The 27479-nt window shown below is 44.6% G+C and overlaps 2 protein-coding genes across 3 annotated transcripts in view; both read left to right on the top strand.

The window, feature by feature from the left end:
- The window catches only part of LOC118356649 (epidermal growth factor-like protein 6), a 29707-nt gene extending 17605 nt beyond the window's left edge, over nt 1-12102 (top strand). Inside the window, 4 exon segments of the mRNA XM_035725943.1 lie at nt 503-583; nt 2197-2301; nt 4949-5214; nt 11992-12102. Of these exon segments, the coding sequence (XP_035581836.1) occupies nt 503-583; nt 2197-2301; nt 4949-5214; nt 11992-12102 (563 nt within the window).
- A 6523-nt stretch (nt 12103-18625) lies between these two features.
- Nucleotides 18626-27128, top strand: LOC118356621 (transcription elongation factor A N-terminal and central domain-containing protein-like). Of its 2 annotated transcripts, none has more exons than XM_035725912.1 (3): nt 18626-18697; nt 20637-20763; nt 25908-27128. In XM_035725912.1, exons 2-3 carry the CDS (start codon nt 20706-20708, stop codon nt 26954-26956), a joined length of 1107 nt encoding a protein of 368 aa, XP_035581805.1. In that variant the 5' UTR covers nt 18626-18697; nt 20637-20705; the 3' UTR covers nt 26957-27128. The 2 variants fall into 2 exon arrangements, with proteins under 2 accessions (XP_035581805.1, XP_035581806.1); XM_035725913.1 differs by having other exon boundaries at nt 18669-18783.
- The last annotated feature ends 351 nt before the right edge of the window (nt 27129-27479 follow it).

Raw genomic sequence — 27479 nt, 5'->3', positions numbered from 1 at the left:
TGTGGAACCCCACCATAAGTCTCAGCCCCTCCCGGGCGGTTTCCTTATTAATGCCCCCACATCCCCACGCTGAGACTTCGTATTTCCTTTTTGCTAGGCATTTGTTGCTGCCTCTGTTTTTGGCCTTGTCTGTCCTTGGTTCCATGGCTGTTAGATCTAACCAAATGAAAAGTACACCCAAGCCCACCTATCCAAGAACTACAATATCAATGACATTGTGTCCTCTAATAGAGAGTGAAAATCTCAAGAAAGTATATTTCAAAAGCCTGGTGAGAAGGGACAGGTTACTAGCGTAGATGCTTGGGACATCTTTGGAAAACAATGCTCTAGACGAGGAAAGTGGAACCAACGTGAATGGTTTGGGAACGTTAAGGAAACTGTGCTCTAACATATTCTATGATTAGAATACATGATAAAACTCTTTGTTCAGTCAGTTATTCATTTCCTTCTTAGCATGTGAAGGTTCAGGGTTTTTCTTAACTGATCAAGTGTTCTTTATTAGCCCCTAGGGTCAATGAAGCAGGTGAATTGGGTCTGGTTCTGGTCCACGGAAAACCTGGAACATCCAGATTCGAACACAAAGGTAAGTAATACTTTCTCTCAAGCGTATGCTCTTCGACAATGTCCCATATCATTTTAATGTCTTCATACGATGAGATGATTGTTTATGAATCACGGCTTCATTCCTAAACACCCAAAGGAAGAATCCGAACATCTTGACCCACAGTGTCAGTATGAAAGTAGGCCTTTATGTGATTAGTACCTGTGGTAACAATATAGGAAGGCTGTCTTCTCTCCATTACTCCTGCCTGACACCTGGAGTGATGGGTCGAGGCAGATAGTATTTATTTGAAGATGGGAGAAAATGACACACTTGCTTCAGCTGCAACACCTGAGGGCCCACAACATGAAAATTACCACGTACTAAATTCCGGACCCGAGTTCCAGTGTCCATCACCCATTGCCACAATAGTGCTGCGTAATAAAAAGCCACACACCCTCAGTGGCCTACAGCAATAAATATTTATTTTTGCTTATGAGTCTGGATCAGCTGGGTAGTGCCGACCGGGCTGGTCTGGATGGGGCTTACCCATGTGCCTGTAGTCAGCCGTGGGCCGCCTCGGTGACGTGGTTCTCTCACGTATCTGAGGCCTCAACTGAGACAACAGGGCTGACTCCGCTCCGCTCCAGGTGGTGTCTCATCCTCCAGCAAGCCAGCCAAGCTTGTTGTCATGAAGCAGTGGCAGGGTTCCAAGGAATCGAGTGGAAGCACACAGGCCTTTTGAGGTCTAGGCTCAGGACTGGCTCAGCTCACTTCTGTATTCTGTTGTCCGAGGAAAGTCACCAGGCCGGGCCAGACTTAAGTGCTGGGATGGTGGTACAAAGTTATATTGTGAAGAGCATGGATACAGGAAGTCGTTTTTTAAAGATCATAACAGAGTTGGTCCAGAAGGACTTCACAGATTTAAATTGAAACAGAGTATCTGGTTTGACACTGTCCTTAAGGCCATTCCCTTTGCCGTGATCTGTACTCCACACAGTTGTTCTGACTTTGTTAAATTAGTATTTGTTAAGTGGAGCCCCCCAGCGCCAGATGGTTCAACAAGAGACCACAAGGGAAATTGAAATGGAGAAGTTTATTACTCACAGGTCCTGGAGGATCATGGCGCACATCAAGGGCCACACGGGGAAGTCGAGGCAGGGTGCTTAAAGAGAGAGAGACAGGACCTGGGGCACATGCCCTTATTAGTGTTCGTGTGCAGAGTACTTTGGGGTTCCCCGGGCTGAAGCTGGATCGGTCAACTCAAACCAGAAAGGTCAGGATGTTGTTGAGCTCCAAGGGAGTCTTATCTAAGGAGTGCACCCTTAGGGTCCCCTAAAGGGATGGCCCTGGGAGACAGGGGGGACTGTTGATCACAAGAGCTGTTGGCAAGTCCTGTCAAGAACTTACATTTCCCTGTGACTCGGCGGGCTGCTCTAGATCTAGGGCTGGCCCTCGCATGAGGGACAAAGGTCACTTTTAGGCTCCTGTAGGCTGTTTGGCCAAACAAAATGGTGGCCGAGGCAGCGACACCTTGGAGTAGCTTCGCTCAGTGCTCGACAGCAACTGAAAACGTGGCGTGGCCTTCCAAAGCTCCAAATGTTAGACATGTGTCTAATACTCTTAATGATTATGAAATGTACCCTTTTTCTTAGCAGATTTAAATATCTCAGTTGACTGCAGCTTTGACCATGGGGTCTGTGACTGGAAACAGGATATAGAGGACGGCTTTGACTGGAATCCCGCGGACCGAGACGATGGTATTTAGATTTTACTCTTTTGTGTTCTGTGGTGTGACACAGGGCAAGAAGGCCCTCCAGTGAGGTGGGGTTGTTCTTCTTCCCTCTTGTTAGGCCAGGGTTGTTTGTCGTGTTTGGAAACCTGCAGACCTTCCTGAAATCTCCCCTGATGAACGGCTAAGTTGGTTCCGCATCCATGCTCCGCCTTATCCCTCCTACCCCCACCCACCCACACCCGGGGTGTTCCTGCAGAACCCTTCCATAGTCGCTGCTGCGGCTGAGAGGCAGATGTTGGAATTCATGTACATTTTTTTTTTAAAAGACTTTTAAAGGAACACTTTTTTTAAGGTAATCTCCATGCCCAGCGTAGGGCTCGAACTCATGACCCCAAGGCCCAGAGTTGCGTGCTCTACCAACTGAGCCAGCCAGGCGCCCCAGAATTCGTGTGCATTTTAAGAGTACTGGGGGAAAGGCAGAAAGAAATTGTTCCTTTTCCCCAGTTGGCCAGCTAATGGGGTGCTTTGTAGCTTCTGTTTTGCCTTTTGTGGGAAAAATAAATCTGGAAAGGAAATATGACCTCTACCTCCACCTGAAGGTTTAGCAAAGTCACCCCTCAAAGGATCAACACCATAAGGAGCCATCAGGTCGGCAACCTGAACTTTCCCCTCTATTGCTTGCAGATTTCTTTCTGGCCACTGAAACTTGGACTTTTCTCAACTTCAGCTCTGAGCTGTGGCAGTCCAGCCCTCTCCACTTCTTGCTGAAACACTACTGATGGGCCCTGTCTTTTCCCTTGGGTAGAGCATTTCGCTGGCAGCTCCCATTTGGAGCATAAATCAAATCCCTGTCTCCTGAGGCTGACTGTGTAGTTAGAGACAACTTCGGGGACTCAAGTTCCTTACCAGTCCGTTTATTAATCTGGGGACCTACAAGTTTAGCTCTCCGTTACCAGATCCTTCTTCATCCTTCCTCCAGATTAATTCCGCCCTTAGATCTTTCCTTTCGAGCCTTCACGTGCAACCGGGAAACCTGGATAGCCCCTAACAAAAATTCCTCATGAAACTCGAGATTCGGGGGGCGGGGATACATGCCGCACAGCAAATCACGTGAGTGGGACTATCACCAAAGACTCAGGGCAAACACAGGGCAAGTTTAATCAGTCTGGAGACAGTACATCTTCGGACAGCCTGTCTTGTCGATAGCTAACTTGAGTTTCTCCTTTCTTGCATCATGGCATCTGCAAGTTTATGTCTGCCAGAGTTATAGCACATGGGGAGCCTGTAAGTTATTCCAGGATCTTGACAGCTCACATGGTCAGCAGTGTCCTAAGTTGGGTTTTCCAATAATGGGAAGTCCCCTGTTTACAAACACGATTAGCAAACGGCCCCAGGGTTCTCAGCCTTTGTGTCCCCCAAAGCGTACTTTCTTCCCTCCTGAACCCCCTTCAGACTTCTAGGTGGGCTTGTCTTTCCCTACAGAGTTAAATATAAGAAAGAAACACAGGATGAATCAGCATTTTTAGAAGGATAAAATCTCAAGGACAGATCGAAATGGGCTTTAGCTGAGAGAGAAGGAGAAATTGGCCACAGTGGGTCACAGAAGAGAGGGTGTCACTGGTAGAGTGGCTAGATAAATGTAGGATGCCTACATTTCAGAGAAGCAGTGAATATTTTTTAGTGTATCTCAGACATGCTCCTTATCTGAAATGTAAACTCTCCTGAGCATCCCGTATCTTTAGCTGCTGAATCTGCAACGTTACCAGCTGGGGAAGAAGACCAGACAGTCTCTGAGTCCAGTGAAAACTAAGGCAATGTCACCCTGGCTCCTGCAGATGTCTCCAGGAAGATACCAGCAGAAGACTCCAGCCCCCACTCCCTGTCCCCAGTGTAATCCTCCTGGCTTCCACAGGAATTGCTTCCTTTCAGTCAGACTCCACTCTATGAGACCCCATTCTATGAGAATTTTTGCCCAGGTTTATCAAAGCCACAACCAGAGGTTTGGAGATGAGCAATGTCCACTACCACTGGTTAAAAGATACTTAGGAGAAAAAATAAATAAATAAATAAAAGATACTTAGGAGATGGATCTTAGAAAATAGCTGCGTCCCTGTCATCCTAAATCGGAACTCAGAGTGATACGTTGCAAGTGGTGGTTGGGCTCCATGAAACTGCTCGGACAAATTCATGTATGTTGTGGATTAAATGCCACAAGCTGGCCATCATACGTATCATTGACTCTGCGGGAAAATGCATTCCAGCAACCAAGGTGGAAAGTTCTGGAACACAAGTTCTCCAACAGCGGCAAATTACCTGCAGTGCTAAAAGACTATTTCATTAGATTCTTAATGCATATCTGCTACCACCACGCTTTGTGAATGTGGACAAATTCCTCAGTTTCTCTGACCCTCAGTTTCCTTTTCTGTACCATAAAGGATTTCATCTTTGTGATCCCTAAAAGCCATTTTAGCATGTAAATTTTGTTCCTGTGTTGGAAATGAAGAGGACTTCATTTCCTTCACTATAGGAGACTATCATTCATGTTCTTTTTTTTTTAATGGTTTTTAAAAATTTTTAATTCCAGTTATCATTCATTTTCTATCCTATTTTAGACACTGTAGCCAGACCCTATACAATGGCTTCATTAACTGGGTGTTTTTCTTCTCTTGCAGCTGTTGGCTACTATATGGCAGTTCCGGCCCTGGTGGGCCGTAAGAAGGACGTTGGCCGGTTGAAACTCCTCCTCCCTGACCTGCAACCGCAAAGCAATTTCTGTTTGCTTTTTGATTACCAGCTGGCCGGAGACAAAGTAGGGAAGCTTCGAGTGTTTGTGAAAAACAGTAACAATGCCCAGGCCTGGGAGGAGACCAGAAGTGAGGATGAGAGGTGGAAGACTGGGAAAATTCAGTTCCATCAAGGGATCGGCACTACCAAAAGTGTAAGTGGATAGCCAGTGTTAAATGAGATCCTGACATTCTTTTTCAGTGATTCAGCAAATAAAACAAAACACTCAAGGACCTAGGCACTGGGGCCACAAAGATGAGTAATTACGACTTTCTCCCTACAGTTAAAGAGTTTATATTCTTGAGCAAAATAGGCAAGGCGATGGATCAGCACCACTGGGGTTGTCAAGTGCATGCGCATCACATGCTATAGAAACGATCTGTCTGCGTGTCAGGCTCCTCCCCAGCAGCCTCTCACACCAGACTGTAAAATCCTTAATATGTACAAGAATGTCTTGCTCATTCATTCTGTGCCCAGTACTTATCACAATGAATGGAAGCTAGAAGGCCAATTTTTAAAAAGATTTTATTTATTTATCTGAGAGAGAGAGAGCACGAGCGCTGGAGTAGGGGATAGAGGCAGAGGCAGAGGGAGAGGCAGAAGCACACTCCCCGCTGAGCAGGGAGCCCGACGCGGGGCTCGATCCCAGGACCCCAAGACCATGACCTGAGCTGAAGGCAGACGCTTAACCGACTGAGCCACCCAGGCGCCCTAGGAGGTCATTTTTTTTTTTAATGTTTTTAAAATTAAACTGAGATTGTGGCTGTTGTCTGGGGTCTCAAGACCATTCAGGTTCTGTGGTTCCTTAGAAGGACTCACAGAATTCAGAGAAGCTGTTCTATTCATGAATATAGTTTATTACAGTGAAAGGGTGGTGAATAAGTTCAGCAGAGGGAAAAGGTGCATAAGGCAGAGTCCAGGAGAGAGTGGGCACAAGCTTGTGGTATTCCTCCGCCAGTAGTATCATAGGTACAGCTCTTCATTCTCTCAGCAATGACGTGTGACAACACTCACCAAATGTTACCCACCCTCGAAGCTCACCCAGGCCTTGGTGTTCTGGGCTTTTGTTGGGGTTCAGTCTGCCCATGTGACTGCCTGCATAGCTGACCTTAGTTACTCAGTCTCCAGACTCTCCAGAGGTCAGACTGTTTCTTTGTGGCTCAGGGCCCCCACTATAAATCACATTGTTAGCATCGATTATCTGGCATGGGCGAAGGCACTCTTAAGAGGCAAGATAATCCAAGGACTTAGAGGTTATCTCCCAGGAACCAGTCAAGAGCCAAATCTTTCTTTCGAATGTTCAGGGTTTGGACAACCCAGACCTCCTGGATCAATCCTTTACTGTATAGTGGGTTTAATAAAGGACAAGGGAACAACATCTAAGAGGAAGCTGGTCAATGAGATGAAATGCTCAGAAAGAATGAATAGGATAAAAATGACCAAGAGTCTATCAAGTTTGACCATCAGGAGGTGGCTGGTGCCCCTTGCGGGGGTTGTTTCTCTGGAGGGGAGGGGGAAGGCCAGCCTAGAGAGAGATGAGGAGGGAAGGGAGCAGAGCCTGGGAGGCAGCCACTATGGACCCTTGTGTAAAGCTTGGTTGGGGTGGGAAGAGAAGAGGTAGGGTGGAAGCTAGAAGGAGATACATGAAAACCTGAGTACCAACTAATGGTTTCAAGAGGAAGAGCAATTAGTAGATCCATAAATTGGGATTCCATTTACACTTGGCTTGTGAAAGATAATGATTCATGAACGTAAGGAAAATCCTGTTTTTTGATAATAGGCAGTAATAGAAAGCCTGGGGTCTGGTGTCGGACATTATATTCAATATCTTTTTATTTGCTTGTCCCACTTAAGCAGAGCATCTTATTCAAAATACATCCTACGATATGACTATAGATAAAATACATGTTGGGCTATAGTTGAATTTTCTCACCATTCTTTCCCTCTTGCCCATGCTTGTTTAGTGCTGGCGAACACATTGATTCTAGTTGATGCTGATTGCAGCATATCTGCCTCGATACAAATCCAATCCACATATTTACATCGTTGTGTTTGTAGCATGGTTTGGGGACCATGACCACTGAGCTGTGCTATGTATAGTTGACATGCTGTTGGAGAATTGAAATATGCCTCTGCACAGCATTCATAATTACCTCCATGACTGAATTTATATACTGAGAAATACATTATATAACATGGTAGCTTGGGGGTGGGTAACAGCATGTGCCATCAAAACAATAATTTTTTTTTAATACACATTTTTGCAAATATGCCTCCAAAGAGCCTGGCCAGCAGTGGCACTATAACACAACACAGCTCTGTCAAGAGGGATGCTCAGGCCCAGCGAGGCCCTGATGCAGGCACCTATGCCCTGAACTTTTTCAGTATGAGGGGAACCCTTACTGGGGCTTACTGGAGTGTGAGGATGCTGAGTAATCTAGACTAAAGCATGCATACCATAAAGTTTGTCAAGGTCGCATTGGCCGTGGATATTTGTAGCAGATGCAACTCTTCTTCCATAAACACAGGCATACAAGGTAAGGCACATTGCTTTCTCTGAATCAAATTATATCTAAATCTAAAGCTGCATCCTTCATGTGGCAGGGGGATGGGGTGGGATTCAATCTCGGCTATTTGCTCATGCACGATTGAGGGAGGGTGCCCCTCGCTAGGGTGGCCTGTGCTTCTGAAGGGCTAAAAGCAGCACAGATATTAAGAGAGGGCAGCACATTTTTACTTCATCATGGGGGCCGTGGATATTCTATGTACCCATGTTGCATGTAAAGTCACTCACTCATTTCTTCAACTTCCATGCATGGCCAGGACACACAAATCTTTACTGAGGCTGAAGTCTTGTTGGCTAAGAATCTAGCCTCAATAGAAACCTCAGACAACCATTTGAATAAACTGATTACCAGTGATGAAATTGAATCAGTAATCAAAAATCTCTCAAGAAACAAATCCAGGATCAGACAGCTCCACAGGTGAATTCTACCAAACATTTAAAGAAGAGTTAATACCTCTTCTTCTCAAACTATTTCAAAGACTAGAAGAGGAAGGGAAGCTTCCAAATTCATTCCATGAGGCCAGCATTGCCCTGATACCAAAACCAGATAAAGAAACCACAAAAAAAAGAGAACTACAGCCCAATATCTCTGATGAACATAGATGCCAAAATCCTCAACAAATTATTAGCAAACCAAATCAAATCAAACCAAACCAATACACTTAAAAATGTCATTTACCATGATCAAGTGGGATTTATGCCTGGGATGCAAGAGTGGTTCAATATTCACAAATCAATGTGATCCACCACATCAATAAAAGAAAGGATAAAAATCATACAGTCATTTCAATAGATGCAGAAAAAGCATTTCACAAAGTACAACATCCATTTATGATAAAAACCCTCAACAAAGTAGGTTTAGAGGGAACATACTGCAACATAGTAAAGGCCATACATGAAAAATACCCAGCTAACATCATAATGGTGAAAAACCGAGAGCTTTTCCCCTAAGATCAGGAACAAGACAAAAATGTCCACTCTCACCACTTTTATTCAACACGGTACTGGAAGTCCTAGCCACAGCAATCAGACAAGAAAAATAAAAGGCATTCAAATTGGTAAGGAAGAAGTTAAACTTTCAGTATTGGCAGATGACATGGTACTACATGTAGAAAACCCTAAAGACTCCACCAAAAAGCTACTAGAACTGACAAATGAACTCAGTGAGTTCACAGGATACAAAATCAATGTGCAGAAGTCTGTTGCATTTCTATACACTAATAACGAAGAAGCAGAGAAATTAAGAAAGCTGACCTATGTATAATTGCACTCAAAATAATAAAATATGTAGAAAAAAACTTAACCAAAGTGGTGAAAGAACTGTACTCTGAAAACTATAAAACATCGATGAAAGAAATGGAAGATGACATAAACAGATGGAAAGATATTCCATTCTCATGGATTTGGAATACAGATATTGTTAAAATGTTCATACTACCCAAAGCAATCTACAGATTTAGTGCAATCCCTACCAACATACCAACAACATTTTTCACAGAACTAGAATAATCTTACAATTTGTATGGAACCACAGAAGACCCCAAATAGCCAAAGCCATCTTGAGAAAAAAGAACAAAGCTGGAGGTATTATAATCCCAGATTTCAAGATACACTACAAAGCTGTAGTAATCAAAACAGTATGGTACTGGCCCCAAAATAGACACACAGAGCAGTGGAACAGAATAGAGAGCCCAGATATGGTCAATTAATCTACAACAAAGGAGGCAAAACTACGCAATGGGGAAAGGACAGTCTCTTCAACAAATGGTGTTGGGCAAACTGGACAGCTACATGTAAAAATTAAACTGGACCACTTTCTTACACCATACCCAAAAATAAACTCAAAATGGATTAAAGACCTAAATGTGAGACCTGAAACCATAAAAATCCTAGAAGAGAGCAAAGCAGTAATTTCTCTGACTGCAGTCACAACATTTTCCTAGATGTCTCCTAAGGCAAAGGAAACTATGGGGGCTACATCAAAATAAAAAGCTTCTTTCTGCACAGCAAAGGAAACAATTAACAAAAAGTTAAAAGACAGCCTACTCAATGGGAGAAAATATTTGCAAATGACATCCGATAAAGTGTTAGTATCCAAAATAAATAAAGAACTTATGCAACTCAACACCAAAAAAACCAAATAATCCAATTAAAAAATGGATAGGGGCACCTGGGTGGCTCAGTCATTTGAGCGTCCAACTCTTGATTTCAGCTCAGGTCGTGATCTCAGGGTCATGAGATCAAGTCCCGAGTCAGGCTCCAAGCTCAGCACAGAGTCCGCTTGGGATTCTCTCTCTGCCCCTCCTCCCCAGTTCGAGTGCTCTCTCTCTAAAACAAACAAACAAACAAACAAACAAACAGAAAAAAAGGGGTAGAAGATACTTCTCCAAAGAAGACACAGTGACGGCCAACAGACACATGAAAAGATGCTCAACATCACTCATCATCAGGGAAATGCAAATCAAAACCACAATGAGATATCAACTCACACCTGTCAGAATGGTTAAAATCAAAAACACAAGGAACAACAGGTGTTGGTGAGGATGTAGAGAAAGGGGAACCCTGTTGCACTGTTGGAGGGGAATGCAAACTGGTGCACCCACTGTGGAAAATAGTATGGAGGTTCCTCAAATGATTAAAGACAGAGTTACAGGGCGCCTTGGTGGCTCAGTCAGTTAAGTGTCTGCCTTCAGCTCAGGTCATGGTCCCAGGGTCTTGGGATTGAGCCCCACATCGGGCTCCCTGCTCGGCAGGGAGCCTGCTTCTCCCTCTCCTTCTGCTGCTCCCCCTGCTTGTGCTCTCCCTCTCTGTCAAATAATTAAATAAAACCTTTAAAAAAATTAAAGACAGTATTACCATATGATCCAGTAATTCTACTACTGGGTATTTACCCAAAGAAAACAAAAATACTAAATTGAAAATATATGCACACCCCCATGTTTATTGCAGCAGTATTTATGATAACCAAGATATGGAAGTGCCCCAAGTGTTCATCAGTAGCCAAATGGGTAAAAAAGATGTGGTATATACACACAATGGAATATTACTCAGCCATATAAAAGAATGAAATCTTGCCATTTGCAGCAACATGTATGGAACTAGAGGAGATAACAGTAAGTGAAATCAGTCAGTCAGAGAAAGGCAAGTACCACATGATTTCACTTGTATGTGGAATTTAAGAACCAAAACAAATGACCCCCCCCCAAAAAAGAGAGACACACACAAACCAAAAACACCTAACTCTAGAGAACAAACTGATGGTTACCAGAGGGGAGGCGGGTGGGGGGGGATGCAGGAAATAGTTGTGAAGGGGAGGCAGAGCACACTTACCATGATGAGCACCGAGTACCGAATTGTTGAATCACTGTATTGTGCATTTGAAGCTAACATAACACTGTATGTTAACTATACTGGAACTAAAATTTTTTAAAAAGTTATTGTAATGGGAAAAAGAAAAACATCATTCAGCTGTTATTTTAATATTTCTTGTAAACATTTTTGGATGAATGAATATAAAATAGTAACTGTATATCTTTAATTTTGTTAAATGAGTCACTCCTGTCATTTTGTGTCCAATTTCAAGATACATTTTTTAGTATTCATCCTCTCTCTGTTCTCTATACATTAGATATTTCTAAAATATAAAGAAGTTTGCTGCTCTTTTGATTATTAATAGGTAATGGATATTTTATTTGATCCATTTTATCATGGATAAAAATGATCATAGCCTACTCGGTAACACTTTTCAACACGTAAAACCAATGACATTCCCAATAATTTCCAATATTAAAGCCAATATTTTAAGAAAAATAACTATATTACTACAAACTGACAAAAGCTGAATATATCAAAATAATTCCCTTTCAACTATATAGTTTCATGTTAGATGTTCACCAGGAGTGTTAAATTTCTTCTAGCCTGGTTTTTGAAAAGAAAACGCATCATTTATTTTTTCCTTTCTTTAAATGGGAATTCCAAAATTTCCTCTTCAGCCGTACCTTTCTCAGCTTTTCAGGCTGTGCAGATACTTTTAGGAGTTGCAGTGACCCTGTTTTCTCTGAATATTATCCACTCAGTGCAAGATACTGGCATCTGGAAAATACATTACTATATATGCAATGCCAACGTCTGTTCGTTTTTGCAGTAGGGGCTGATGAGTTCGGTCCTTTTTTTTTTTTTTTAAGTAATCTTTATGCACAGAATGGGGCTTGAACTCATGACCCAAGATCAAGAGTCTCACGCTCCACTGACTGAGTCGGCCAGGCGCCCCGAGTTTAGTCCTCTTTAATCACTATTAAATAGTTTGTTTCTGTCATTGACTTGAATAGTTTGAAGTAATATTTTTTTTATCTTCTTCATTATTAGATCATTTTTGAAGCAGAACGTGGCAAGGGCAAAAGTGGAGAAATTGCAGTGGATGGCATCTTGCTGCTCTCGGGCTTGTGTCCAGATGGCCTTTTATCTGCGAATGGCTGAATGTTACTAGGGTCTTTTGTGCCTTTATATGTGGCTTCTTATGTCAGTTCCCCATTTTCTGATATTACATCATAGATCGCCCCACTTTAGAAATACAAACTGAAAAACCATAACATACCAACAGAAACATTATTGTAAGGTGCCTTTCTTGTATAAGATGTGCCAATATTTGCTTTCAATATAGCACCACTCATTCATTTCTGAATTTATAAAATGTGGAAATGTGGGAAAAGCTCAGCTTTCCACCCCGCCCCCACCTCCAGTGTATCTGATTTGTCTCCGTGTGTTGATGAGCCTTTATATAACATTTTTAGAATTATAAAAAACAAATAACAACAACAACAAAAACCCCACAGGGAATTGTTTCTCTATTTGACTGTTCTGGCACTTCTTGGAAACTGACATCACAGGTAGATTTTTATCTAAGTGGCTTAGCCTGATCTTTTATAGCCAAGCTTGTATATTTAAATTCTTTGTAATAATATTCAAATAATCACCTTGTGTCATGGTTTAAGTTTTTCTAAGTAAGAAAATGTGTTGTTAATGCTCTGTTTCATTATGTGTATAATTATTTGTTTTACTGGAACATGGGTTTTCTTCTTTTTCCTTGGAAATACTCTATATTCTTAAAAATTCATGAAATTCCTTTTATGGGAGCACACGTGACTGCTTTATTAGGCCTCATAAGTGTGATACAAATTAGCTTAAGTCGTTGAATTTAAGGCCTAAGAGAAATACCTAAAACTAAATCACACAAGTGTCGGGATTCAGAGGAAAGACCAATGTCTTCTTTTCTCTGTTTCTCTTTTCTTCCAAATTCAACAACAGCTTTGTGTGGTAATGAATCTTGAGTATATTCCCTGAGGATGAACATATATTATGTTTTAAGATTCTGGATCATAAACAGAAGGTTCTCCAGATATTTGCCTGTTATCCCCTAAAGCAATGAAGGCCTTCAGCTGCAGGAGAAAGGAAAGAGAGAAGGTAGTCCACTTACTAATCTTTAATATTTGTAGCCTCACTCAAAGTTTTTTTTTAAACTGAAACTCTTAGTAATCCTTTTTTTTAATTTAGTAACCTTTTTTTTCAACAGTGGAATTTAATACAATGAACACATACAACCTTTTAAGATTGTAGGGGAACACATACAACCTTTAATACAACGAACACATACAACCTTTTAAGATTGTAGGGGAAAAACATTGTTTTCCTTTAGTGTGAAGTAATTTTGGCCTACAAAGTCTTGTCTTCAACAGCTGTAATTGTATCTGTTAGGACAACTGCTAGTTATAGAAACCCAAAAAATAGTGTTTCTAGTGAGACCAGATGAAGAGGTGCCTAGCTAAGTCAAATCAGCCTGCAAAATTGTGAGAGATAATAAAATGGTCGTTTGAAGACACTAAGATTTGAAGTGGTTTGTTACGCAGCAAGAGCTAACTGATACAGGTGGTTTCTAATACTGTGATAGAACGTGAAGAAGAACCCTCTATTTCTTCAGTGACCAAGGAGATTCGAGAGCACAGTTATGGCTTAGAATAAAGGAAGATAGAAGGGAGAACTTGCAATGAAGGATCAGTGCCCCAGTGATCCAGGTTAGAGGAAGAGATGTTGAACCAGAAATGAAATAGGGAAGCCTGGGAATCATGTTAAAAATGGGTAGAAAATCATTGCACAGGGCTGAGTCAAGTTGAACTGAATAATAGTATTTCATTTTCTCTAATATCTGTAGCAGAGATTTCTAGTTGTCTACCCAATATCCATTCTTGAATTTTTTCCTTACTAGTATAACCCTATAAATGTCTGTGTGTTTTCTTTTTTCTTTTCCTTCTTTCTTTCTTTATTTTTTTTCTTTTTTTTGGTGGGTGGGGAGGGGAATGTGCTGAATTAGAAGGAGTAGGAGAGCACTTCCCGACCTTTCTTTCAGATGGAGAGCCTACTGAAGTCATTGGTGGGGCTTCCGGGAAGGCTCATTAAAGAGAGTTGTCAGTTGGCAGCCTCTCTTGCCGTTTCTTTTCCTCCTCCTTCCTTCCTGCAGTGTGGTTGGTTGTGGAGGCGGGAGCTCTTTGAACTACCTTGTGATCATGAAGTCAAAGACCGTACCTTACGGAGGAGTGCATGGCTGGAAGAAGCCTGGGTCCCTGATGACACTGTGGCATCACGATCCCTGTCCCAAACCGGTCACTGTTCAACATTTTATTAAGTGAGAGAAAAATGAACCCTCTCTGGGCCTATCTAGGATTTCAAACAAAGCACAATCCAGACTCCGGTGATGACCACTCTTCCCTGACCCCTGGGGGCTGCCCCTGCCATTTCCACCACATGACCATAGTCTTCGGGGACTAACTCTTTGGACCCTTAAATACCAACATATTGTTTTGAATTCCAGTCAACGGGCTATTGTGTCATGGAACTCTAGCCTGCACTAGCACCGAGTCATACTTGGGTTCCTTTGGGGAACCTAAAGTCAGATAATTTAGCCAGCATGCATATCTGTTGTCCCTGGCCACCACTCAACATGAAACCCCCTTGTCATCCACCCTCTCCTACTCTCCTCCCCACATTGTTATGGGCTCATTCCTCTGGATACTAACTTCCACTCTTTCTGCCCTCTCCCCCATCACATACACTGCATTGTCTGGTAAACAAACTCCCCTCCATCTTAACTCTGCCAACGACCTCTTCCTCAGCTGAGCTCTCTCCTGGGCGACCTCTCCCCTTGCAGCCTTAGCAAATGAAATCTGCTCATCCTTCCATGCTGCACACATGCAGGGTCCGGTTGAAGGTGGCACCCTGGTTGCCCCACTCTTGTTCACAATCTCCTATTTCTCTATTTCCATGTAAAAGCCACTGTTCCTTGAGGGTGCAGTTAAACAGTTCTACAGGCCTCTCGGCCCTTCGTTGCCATTGTCATCGACCAATGTGGTGACATCTATGCAAATGACCCATCTGATGTCCTAGCCCCACGGTTCTTTGACCTCTATTCCACTTACCATCATCTCTCTGGTCACTGCACCATGGCCACCACCTTGGACTTGAACTCCAACATCAAACTGTCTAGTTTATCTGGCTTTCTCCTAATCTCCTCACATTTCTCCTTTGGACTTTTTGAAAGCTCTGTTCCCTTGACATTTTCATTTTCTTCCCATCTCTTGGCTTCCTGTCTTGACTCTCTAATAAAACATAACCTAGATTCTAAGGCCCGCCGTCCCTTCAGAGACACTCTTGCCATTGCCCCCCCAAGACCCACGCTCTTGTGTTCTTCCACCACGGCCACCGTACAGAGCCCCAATCTTGATCACCCCACTGCTTTCTTTTCTCTATCCCATCACCAGACTGCTGAGCAGTGTTACAAAAAATGACACATTGTGCAGATTGATTCTTCAACAAAACCATGATCTTCCACCTTGCACAGACCCCGAATGCTGCCCAAATTACCACTGAGTGGCGCTTGCCTATTCGCTGGCATAGACTAGGTAACAGTCACAGGACGTCCCGCGTCTTCCGGCCTCATGGGTTTATATTAACACATTGAAATAACAATGGCACAATTTTTGCCCCCCATTTTTGCCTCCTCTCTGGGGCTGAATGTCAGTGGCTGACTAAAGCACCAAGGTGATTTTGAAAACACATCTGGGCCTTTGTCATAAGCAGGGAGGGGTACTGAATGACACTGGAGTCCTCTGCTCTAGGGGTTGGGAAAAGCCTCCTTGTGGCCAGGGAAGTCTCTCCTGTCCCTCCCTTACAGACTTCAAGAGACTTCAGGTAGAAAAATCATGCAAGAGACTTTGTATCAACAACTTAAGGTCATGTGTCATTTATGGCCCCAAACAGTATTACCAACCCAGAATTCCACTCCTAGGTATACACTCAATAGAACTGCACAGAAGCACTACTTGTAATGGTCACAGTGGGACCACTCAGATATCCATAATGTCCCTTGTGGGTAGGATGGAAAAATAAACTGTGGTATAGTCATCCAGTGAAATACTATCAGTGAGCATGAAGAAACTAATGCTGCCCACAGCAAGACAGATGAATTTTAAAAGATGACATTGATCAAAAGAAACCAGAAAGGACATACTGTGTGGCTCCGGTTACGTAAGTTTCAAGACGAGGCAGGATTAATCTATGCTGGAGAAGTTGGGGTTGTGGTTACCCTCTGGGGGGGTTGCTAGGAGGAAGCACGAGGGGGTGGTGTCTCGGGGCCTGGTCATGCTGTTTCTTGATGCTTTTTGGATGGACATGTTCACTTTGTGAAAATCATTGAGCAGTACACTTAGGATTTACGCACCAGCATTTCTACATATGGGTTATACTTCAATGAAAATTTACTTTAGAAAGTGAAAGTATTAGCCCGCCCCCTCCCCCCCAACTGAGCCTCACCTATCTGACTGTGCCAGTTGACTTGGGACCCCTCGAGTGAATTCAGCCCTCGATACCAGGCAGGCTGTAACTGAAGTTCCACAGACTCATGTATAATCCAGCCACCAATGACTCTGACACTGGGGATGTCCCCTGGCTTGCTCTCCAGGATACCAATGGACTCTGGACATCAAGCGGGTTGCGGGAGGTCAACGGCATTGGAATTTTGAGGGGGCTGAGGCCTGAGGAAATGTGCCTGATGCTCAGAAAGCCTGAACCCTCTCCTTCCACACATCTATTGGTCTTCCTGGACACCCATAAAATTTCTACAGCCCCCTTTCTTGTCCCTGTGACTGTCCCTTTAGAAATCTTTTTCCTCATGGGTCCAAGCTGCAGTCACACAGCTCTCCTCCTGAAGGTGAGGCACTGGGTGCTCGCATTCAGTTTTTGGACCCTTCTCAGAGCTCTGGCAGTGCCCTCTTGTGACGGCCTACGTGCCCGTGTGTGGCTGCCACCTGGCAAACAGCAGAGAGGGCTGTCTGCAGCATCTCCCGCTCCTGCTTTGCTCCATTTCTCCCCTCCCCCGTGTCCTGTGAACTCATGCCTCTTTCTGGATACCTAGAACCTTCCAATTCAGTGACTCCGGAGATCTCCAAGAATCCAATCTTGCGGCCCTTTCATTCTTTCCCATTTACCCGGGTCAACATTTACTTGTCCTCTGTCCCATTCTGCTGGTCTCTGACAGGTGAAGAGAGGCGACCCTTCTAAGATAACTCAGGTGTAGGGAATAAAGAGCGGCAAGTGTAACCTTTCTGATATTTGTTCTTTTAGATTTGCAGCTTCCAGTGCTTTAATATGAAGGAACAAGTAAGAAGGCAGTTTCAGCACCATCAACGATCAGGGATTCTCTTTGGATGGCCCTCAAATCACACAGATACATTAAGATGGGGGCTGTGTCACTTAGTGTTTGCTGGTAGCAAGCAATAGAACCAGACTTCAGCTAACTTATGGCAAAGGGAAGTTATGGTAAGGAAACAGGAGTGTTCAGGTGCATGGGAAGGCCAGCAATCCAGCCTTGGAAACGGGCTCCAGGGCTGGAAGCAGAGCAGTGGAAAGAAGCCATTGCTGATCAGCATGCCAACGTTGCTGGAATGATCTCTCACCATACTAGTCTCCACATTACTCTGCTCAAAATTCACAGTCTAGGGAGGGGTGTGCAATGGGCCCAGCTTGTTCCTGTGGCTGGCCCCTGGCTAGGGCAGATGGCGGCACCCAATCGGCTGTTCAGAAGGTGGGCTGAAAGCTGAGTGGCCCAAACCCACCAAAGTCCACCACCTGGACCCCATTACATAAAAGCTGGCATCGGGTACATGTAATTGCCCCAGCCAGCCTACCAATTCAAGAGATTTACTTTTTTTTTTCAAAGATTTTATTATTTAAGAGAGGGAGAGAATGAGCAGTGGGGAGGGGCAGAGGGAGAGAGAGAAACAGACACCCCGCTGAGCAGGAAGCCTGACCAGGGGCTTGATCCCAGGACCCCGAAATCAGGATCCCAGCCCAAAGCAGACACTTAACTGACTGAGGCCACCCAGGCGCCCCCAAGAGCCTGTTCAATAAATTAGATTTATAGGTGTCGCACTTTGTTCTTGTGATAGAAACAATCTTAAAGCAATAGCCTTTTGAAAATAGTCTCTAGCTTTACCATCACTTTGATTTTATTGGACCCTTGCAGGGAAACAATGTGTACAGGTGAGAAGTGCAGGACTCACATGGCCGCTTAATGTTTGCTACTTTCACATCAACTGCTGTGTGCTAGGGGTGCAATAAATACCTTGTCGAGTTAATGACTACATTCGGTATATCGCATTTCTGGCCAAAGTTTTGTCAACATTTCGCTGAGCAACGTCTTGAATGAGAGCAGAAAGCGTACGCCGTAGAGTAGTTCAACAAACTTTGCAGCTGAAAAGCTTTTAGTTTCTTTGAATTCAGGCCCTGCCGCCAGATCGACAGCCCGGCCAGGGACCGCCCTGCAGCCAGCGGCGGAGGCGGATCCGCCGCCGCTAGTCGCTCTGCGCAGACGCCATTTACCTAGCACGCATGCGCTGGGGCCCGGGCTCGCGCTCTCTACTCTGCGGGCTTGGATTGGTTGAGCCTCGGTGGTCCCGCCCCGCGTACCGGAAACTGTCTCTTGACGCGGAGGTCTCCCGAGATTCCGCGGCTCCTGCGCTTCTCGGTGAGCGACTCCTTGGGCTGGGTTCTCCGGTGTCTCTGCGCACCGGTGCTCCGAAAAGCCCACCACTGCCCCGGGGGGTGCCCTCGGTGCGTCCTGGGTCGGGTAGGCCCGATCGTGCCCTCGCTCCTCTTCTCCACCCGAAGTCGCCGGGGTGGGCCGATCTCTCGGGACCGCCGCCGCTTCTGGGCTGGGTGGCGGGCTGGCACACGGGGACGGCTTGCAGCAGCCTTCGCTTGTCGCCCCGCCCCACCCTGCGGAACCCGAACCCGGGCCTGAGCGGGCCCTTGGGCTGGTCCCTTCCACTCGCTGCACCTGTGCTAGGGATCGTCCTAACATGAAAGGGCCCTAGCGCCGTGTTGAGGGGCTGTTGAGAAACGGCGGCGCCCCAACAGGTGGCATCAGTTCTCTCCATAGAGGAAGGGCCTCCCTGTGTAGCTGGAGAAGTGTATGTGGCTTATGACCAGAAACAGAATTTCTCTTTGATCTCCCTTCTCCCCGGGGTTTAAGCCAGATGTGGGCAGATGTGTGCAACCTGCCCATATTAGTTAATATTTACGAGCTTTTATATGCATTCAGTCAACAGATATATAGGACCGGCTCTTGCCGGCCCGGTATAAACTCTTTGTGATATGTATTCAGAAGCTAGGGCTATAGGTGTGTGTGTAAGCATTACCCATTTTAGCATATGCTCTAGAACTGTGTTGTCCAATAGGTAGCCACTAGCTACACAGGCTAATGAACACTTGAAATGTTCCTAGTCCTAACTGAGATATATCAAACAGTGAATTCTGGAGAATTAGAATGAAAAAGAGAATGTAAAATATCACTAATTTGTTTTTATCGATTACCTGTTGAAATGGCAGTATTTTGGATACACTGGTTAGGTAAAATGTCATTAATTTCACCTGTTCATTTTTTAACGTGGTTACTAGAAAATTTTAAGTTATGCATTATATTTCTGTTGGATAGCACTGCTTTAGAAAGGGGTCAGCAGACTAGGGCCTGCAGCCAAATGCAGCCAAATCCAGCCTGCCTGTCTTTGAAAAAGGATTGATTGGAGGAAAGCCATACTCATTCTTTCATGGATTGTCTATGGCTGCCGTGTCTGCCACAAGAGCAGCAGAGTTGAGTAGTCCATACAGAGATCGGATGGCCTGCACAGCTGAAAATATTTACTATCTGCCCTTTTACAGGAAAAGTTTGCCGACCCCTTGCTCTAGAACAGCGCCTGGTATGGTAAATACATGTCATGTAAATCTTTTCATTACAGCCCTGTATAATTGTCATTCAGGCTTACTGTGTGACAGGCCTGGTTCTAAGGAGTTTATAAGGACTATCTCATTTATTTCCCGCATTAATCCTAGGATGTGGAATTTCCCCGATTTTGTAGATGAGGAAATCGAGGCCCAGAACGGGCAAGAAACTTACCAGACACGCTCAACACCCCTCACTTCTGTGAACTATACCTTCTTGACCCTCCTTATCCCCACACGTTTGATTCCTGGAGTCTGCTTGATTAGCCCACAGTGGGCCCCATGCTGCTGCCTTTATTAAATTATTTTTTAATTTTAAATGACTTTTCGAACTAGACTTGAGATGAGGTCGGCTCCCGTGGAAGAAGCTGAGGGGCACTGGGCTTCGGTGCCGTGGGTACAAGCAAGCTGGTCTGTAGTGAAAAGAATGAAGCGCACGAGCAGAGAGGAGAGGGAGCGCTCTGGGTGCTCTTTTCTCATTTAACATAGAAACACTTGTTGAGTGATAGTAAGCACTGGCCAGGTGTTTGCCAGGCATGTCTCAGTGAATGAAACAGACGTCATTCTTTTACGGTCTTGTGGGGAAGGCAGACAATAAAACAATTTTTAATGTGATACACACCATGAAAAAAAACCACTGCAACTATTGGATGGTTTTTTGTTTTGTTTTCTTTTGTTTTTAACAGGTTTCCTCATCTGTAAGATGGAGATAAGCCATATACCTGACTCGGGCTCATTGTGAGGATGGAGATGACATGAATGTGTGTGGCACATGGACTTCAATAAATGTACATTGCCTTCTGCTGTTAAGAGGTAAGGAAGGGAATGAGTCCAGGGCATTGGGTGCATCGTGACACTTAACACACTGCAACCACCAGTTGTCACTGTAGAGAACGTTCTCAGGTGAGCGGTACATGGCAGGTGTTTTTACTATTTCCCAGTGGGACTCATCCAGCTGAATCCGAAAGCAGAGAGGTTCTATGTATTTGGTCTAGGAGCAGGTCCGGGGCTGTCTTCAGGGGGATGGCAGCGTAACTGAGACGGTCCTGCCGCGGGAGGGCCTCTTGCCCGTGCGCACAGGGCAGTGGTGGCAGCTCTGGTTTAAATCAGAGTCACTGGGATAGCTGGGAGGATACCCAGGCCTACCCTCAGGGGTTCTGATCGCTTCTGCCTGGGACGAGGCCCTGGCGTTGTTTTTGTTTTTGCTGTTCAATTTCTCCAGCCGATTCAGGTTTATAGTCAGGACGGACAGCCACCCATGGTGAGAATTAGGCTGGGCCCAGGGAGCTAGTGACACAAAGGCACAGAGCTGTGAAATGGGCAGAGCCTGTCGGTGTCAAGCGAGGTCATGGAGGAGGATCACGGAGGAGGCTGGAAGGGGGGCCTTTTATCACCTGGCCAAGGGCCTTGGGGCTCCATCCTGAGAGCACAGGGGCACCTCTGAAGGGCTTTAAGTGGGAAGTTGAGGGGATATCTTGGTGAGCTCTGTAGTAGAGGATGATCCCTCTGACAGAGTGCCGTGAATCAGAAGGGACGCAGTGAAGAAGCAGTTAGAACCTGCCAGATGGTGGGAAGCCCAGATTGGGCCCCAGCATTCCTCCTGGGAGTGTCCTCTAGCAGCCCTGTCTATCCTTTGCAGACACCCTGTGTTGAAAGTGGCCAGTTTCTTGTCCGTATTCCTTCCACTGGGCTGTCAGCTCCCTCAAGGCAGAGAGGATCTCTTTAGGCTCAGCAGCTAATGTGTCCTTAGATGTGTAATAAATATTTATTGAATGAGCTCTGTAGAGCTATAAACTGGATACACAGCTTTCCTTGTCTTCTTATGGCAGTACTCAAAAGTCTCTATCTCCGTTGCTTTCACAGCATACCCTCCTAGGGCAGTAAATGCTTTATATCCACGTCATTGTCCCACAGGGGGAGCAGAAGGTTTGGCAGGATTTAAGTGCTGTTAGACATGAGGAGGAGGGTGGAGAACAGTATGGTGGTTCCTCGGAAAATTGCAAATAGCATGACCATGTGACCCAGCAATCCCACTTCTGGATATTTACCCAAAAGCATTGAGGGCAGGGTCCCGAAGAGAGATTTGTATGTCCGTGTTCATAGCAGCGTTTATTCACAACGGCGAAAAGGTGGAAGCAACGCAAATGTTTATGATGAATGGATAAGGACCACGTGGTCTATACATACAGTGGAATAGTAATAGTCCAGGACACAGGCTACAACACAGGTGAACTTTGAGGACATTATGCCGAGTGAAATGAGACAGACACAAAAGGCCAGATACTGTATGATTGCACTTAACGTGCAGCACGTAGTCAAATTCATCGAGACAGAAAGTAGAATGATGGTTGCCAGGGGCTGTGGGGGAGAAAGGAACAGGGAGCTGTTGTTTAATGGGTACAAAGTTTGGTTTGCAAGAGGAAAAGCGTTCTGGGAGTTGGTTGCACAACAACGTGAATGTACTTAACACTACTGAATACTGCTTTAAAATGTTTAAGATGGGAAAAAAATGTTTGAGATGATAAGTCTTACGGTGTGTGTATTTTACCACAATTAGAAATGAAAAAGAAATACAGAGGAGAGGTAAATAAAAGGACATATGAAATAAAGAGCAGAGTACTTATGTGTGAATACATTAACGTCTGTGGATTTACAGAAGTGAAGAAAAGTTTTGCTGGTAAGACAGACTGCTGTTCTCATCATTCTGAAGCTCCGAAGCTATAAAGTTCCCTTCAGACTCTCCTTGAGACTCTGACCGTTCGTTGAGAAATTCTGACCTGAGTTAAATATTGCCCAACCTCCCTGTGGGCACTCTAGACCTGTCTCTTATTAACCACCTTGCCAACATCTGGCAAACTTCCATCCTGATTTCTTCAGTAGCAGTGCCTCTAGAATGAATACGGAATGCAAGCAAGATGACTATTTCTTCTTTGTTAGGAAACTTCCCAACAAGTTGGGGAGGGTTCAAGTATCTTAAGCAGCTTGAAACCTTATCACGGTGACTTGGCTGCGTGACTTCCTCCAGATGCCAGGATGTCAGGCAGACAATTCTGAGAGAAAGTTCAGCAATGGAGGCCATGTATTTTTAATTTTTCTGCATTTTTACCTTGCCTGTTCTTTGTTTACTGAGCCTCTGATCCTTAGGAAGACCTCCTTCACTGTTTTCACTCTGGAATTGTAAAACAGGTAAAACAATGATCTTGAAGTACTGATTCTTGATAATGATAAAAAATAGCCTCTTAAGGGCGCCTGTGCGGCTCAGTCCGTTCAGCATCTGCCTTCGGCTCAGGTCGTGATCTCATTGTCCTGGGATCGAGCCCCGCATCGGGCTCCCTGCTCGGCAGGGAGTCTGCTTCTCCCTCTGCCCCTCACCCTGTTCTCGTGCTCTCTCTCACTTTCTCTCTCTCTCTCTCAAATAAATAAAATCTTAAAAAAAAAAAAAGCCTGTTAAGATCCTGAGTTGCTGCCTCACAAGGGACTGCCCGGGTTGTCCACATACCAGCTCCCTCTGGTGGCAAAACTGCCAGACTCGCAATCTCTGTCATCCTTGAGCTGGCCCAGCAGGGAAACACCCGTAGGAACCTCACAGTTGTGACCCAGGGTACTTACTCTTCCTGCTTGAGAGGAGATGCAACTGGTTTAGACCCAGCAGTAGACTTCTTAGGAAATTGTGAATGCTAATCTGAAGGCAAAGCCACACGTCGCTTAGCACCTTCATGATATTCTGATTCTAGAGGGAAGGTAGAAGACTGATCCATTTACCGTGCCATTTTCAAATAGGCAAACATTGTAAATACGTGGAGTTTATCATGAAATGATATTGGACGAGTCACTTTTCTGGTTATGAAAATAATACATACTCATCATACAAAATACGGGAAGGAATAAAAGAACGAACAAAAAATCATCTAAAATCTTGCCATTCAGAAAATGTCACTGTCTAAAGTTTTGTGTATTTGTTTTTGACCATTTCTCTTCACATGTGATTCTTAAATAAAATTTGGATCAGACTCTATATGCTGTTTTTAAATAACAACTTTATTCAGATATTTATATACCATACAGTTCACCTCCTCAAAGTGTACACTTCAGTGATTTTTAATATATTTACAGTTGTGCAGTTCATCACCACAGTCAACTTTAGAGAAGTTTGTTCAGTTTCCCCAAGAAAAACTGTACCCGTTGGCAGCCACCCCCCTTTCATTCCACCGCACTGGTTCCCTGCATCCCTCTGCTCCAGCCCTAGTCAACCACCAAATAGATTTGCCTGTTCCGGACATTTCATATAAATGGAATCATACAATATGGGGTCTTCTGTGTTTTTTAACTTAGCATAGTGTTTTCAAAGCTCGTCCATGTTGCAGTATATATCAGAATTTCATGGTTTTGTTTTGTTTTGTTTTGCCAAATACCATTCCATTGGATGGATAGGCTACATGTTGTTTCTCCAGTTGACGGGCATTTGGGTTGTTTCCACTTTTTGGCTATTAAGAGTAATGCTGCTGTGAACATGTGTTTGCAAGCTTAACCATTTGGGACCTTACAGTTTCTTCAGAGTTGGAAGAAAATTCTTACATGGACAGCTTCCACGCCTCTTGCTTCCCTAAAGTAATTTTATAGAAATGGAATCACTGACCAAAAGAAAAAGACATTGCATTTCACAGAACTTGTCGGATGGTTTCTAAGAAGATGGCATTGATCCTCTCTGTGCTCGCTTCAGTGTTATTAGACTATGTGCTTAGTGATGAGCATTTTTTTAAAGATTTTTTTATTTATTTAGAGTGTGTGAGAGCAGGGGGAGGGGCAGAGGGGGGAGGGAGAGGGAGAGAATCTCCAGCAGACTCCCTGCTGAGTGCAGAGCCCGACACGGGGCTCGATCCCACGACCCCGAGATCATGACCTGAGCCAAAACCAAGAATCAGATGCTCAACCTACTGAGCCACCCAGGCGCCCCAGTAATGGGCATTTAATATAAAGTGCTATGAAACAGAAGCCCATGAGTTTTTGAAAAGACAAGGTCCCTGCTATCAAGATGCATAAGTCCATATTTAGACCAGATGGGCAGATGCAGATCCAGGGGTATTAGGTAGCAAGGTTATGTGCATTATGTGGAGAGAAAAATAGACTGGTTAGATAAAGTAAATATTTACCTGCCCAGGATGAGATAATCATCAAGCAACTTTTTGCACCTCAAAGTTAAACAGAAAAGTTAACGGAACCAAAGTGGCCTAGGGACTAGCTGGTCCAAAGTCATAAATGGTCCAGATCGCTTCGTGTGAACCCTTACCCTGCTTTTCAGAAGACTCGGATGTCAGCACAGTGCCCGTTGACTCTTGGGGCCCATCGGATCTGGTTCCGGCTGCCTTGCAGCCGATAACTGTCTTATGATTTCTTCAGATTCCTTGGGACATCTAAACAGCATCCCCCTATTGCCCTGTTTCTCATTCTGTTATTCAGAAAAATACCACTTAAATATGATAAAATCAGCAAGTAGTTCAGCTATATAGCTGAATATGGGGGTAAACAGTCCAGTCTTGCTCAGACTTACCCTGTTCATGCTGACACTGGCATGATTCCATGCCCAGCATGACCACCAAATTCCATCCAAAGCAATTGACCAATCTGGATCTGGAAAGAGCATTGATTTGGAAAATTTGATTGGCAAAAGTTTTAGAGCTCTTCTAGTAAGCTTCTTTTAAGCAACCGTTAATGTGGAAGCTGGTTGCAGTGCTGCTTTTTTTTTTCCCCCCCAACTACCCAGACTCAGCCTTTTGCAACTGAACCATACCACATTGCAGATTCCATTTTCTAACAGGTCACGCCCACTTCTGTTACGTAACTCTTTCAGAAAACGCCGCGTAGGTAACTGGCAGAAAGCACTCTGCTACTATCAGGAAGCTGCAACTGGTAAGCCCAAGCTTAAAAAAACAGAAACCTCTTTTCTCTTTTCTTTGCAGCTGTAAAGATGTCTGACCAGAAGCAGGGAGCTGCCAAAGCCTCCCTTATTGAGCAACTGATGTCTAAAAGGAATTTTGAGGATCTTGGCAACCACCTTACTGAGCTGGAGACTCTTCATGTGACTAAAGAGCATCTCCAGGAGACTGTTGTGGTGAGGGCGGTGTACAGAGTCCTCAAAAACTGCCCTACGGTGGCTTTGAAAAAGAAAGCCAAGCATTTGCTGTCAGAATGGAAAGCTCTTTATAAGGATCTCCACTTCAAACCAAGGGACAGCCCTAAATCACTCCCTACCGGCAGAAACTCCAGACTTTCTCATGACCCAAGTCAGGATGAGATACCAGGCGGCTCCAGGTCTAATTCATCACCCCACGATGTTGCAGGAGCTATTGAAACACTTGTGCCTGAAAATAGCACGAGTCAGATGGAGCCCAGGGAGGAGCATTTCAGGGGTGGTGACCCAAAATCCACTGACCAGAGATCCAGTGAGTCGCTGGATCCCACAGTACCTGTGAGAGCTAAATGCGCAGAGCTTCTTTATGAAGCTTTAACAAGTTCTTGCACAGATCAGCCCAAAGCTGATTTGTGGCAAAACTTTGCAAGAGAAATTGAAGGGCACATTTTTACTCTTCATTCGAAGAACCTCAAAAAGTACAAAACTTGTGTTAGAAGCAAAGTTGCCAACCTGAAGAACCCCAAAAATTCTCACTTACAACAGAACTTGCTCTCTGGGACCACGTCTCCGAGAGAATTCGCCGAAATGACGGTGGTGGAGATGGCAAGCAAGGAACTGAAGCAGTTGAGAGCCTCCAACACAGAATCTTGCATACAGGAGCATCACCTTCCCCACGCCACTGAGGGCATGCAGACAAAGAAAATAAAATGCAGACACTGTGAGAAGTTCAATTGCAAGGTCACCGTAATCGCCAGAGGAACACTTTTCCTGCCAAGTTGGGTGCGGAATTCAAATCCAGATGAAGAGATGATGACCTATATGATCTGTAACGAATGTGGGGAGCAGTGGTATCATAGCAAGTGGGTCTGCCTGTGATGGTAAATAAACGTTCTCTTAACCAAGAACTGGAGTGATACCGTTTTTTTGGTGCCACCCTTTTGTGCTTGGTTTTAAAATCTTACATGCACTATATTCTTTTTTTTCCCCAAGATTTTATTTTAGGGGCACCTGGGTGGCTCAGTTGGTTAGGCGACTGCCTTCGGCTCAGGTCCGTGGTCCCAGAGTCCTGGGATTGAGCCCCGCATGGGGCTCCCTGCTCAGCAGCGAGCCTGCTTCTTCCTTTCCCTTTGTATGCTCGGTCACTTTCGCTCTCTCTCCAATAAATAAAATAAATAAAATCTTATTTTATTTATTGGAGAGAGAGGGAGATAGCGAGAGAGAGCACAAGCAGAAGGCGGGGAGAGGGAGAAGCAGGCTCCCCACGGAGCAGGGAGCCCGATGCGGGGCTCGATCCCAGGACCCTGGGACCATGACCTGAGCCGAAGGCAGACGCTTAACGACTGAGCCCCCCAGGTACCCCCCCCCCCCAACAATATTCTTAATCCTAAGAGGAAGGAAA

This window comes from Zalophus californianus, chromosome Y (assembly GCF_009762305.2).
Source record: "Zalophus californianus isolate mZalCal1 chromosome Y, mZalCal1.pri.v2, whole genome shotgun sequence".
NCBI lineage: Eukaryota > Metazoa > Chordata > Mammalia > Carnivora > Otariidae > Zalophus > Zalophus californianus.
The sequence above is the reverse complement of the archived record's forward strand: the minus strand, read 5'-3'. Positions and strand labels throughout refer to the sequence as shown.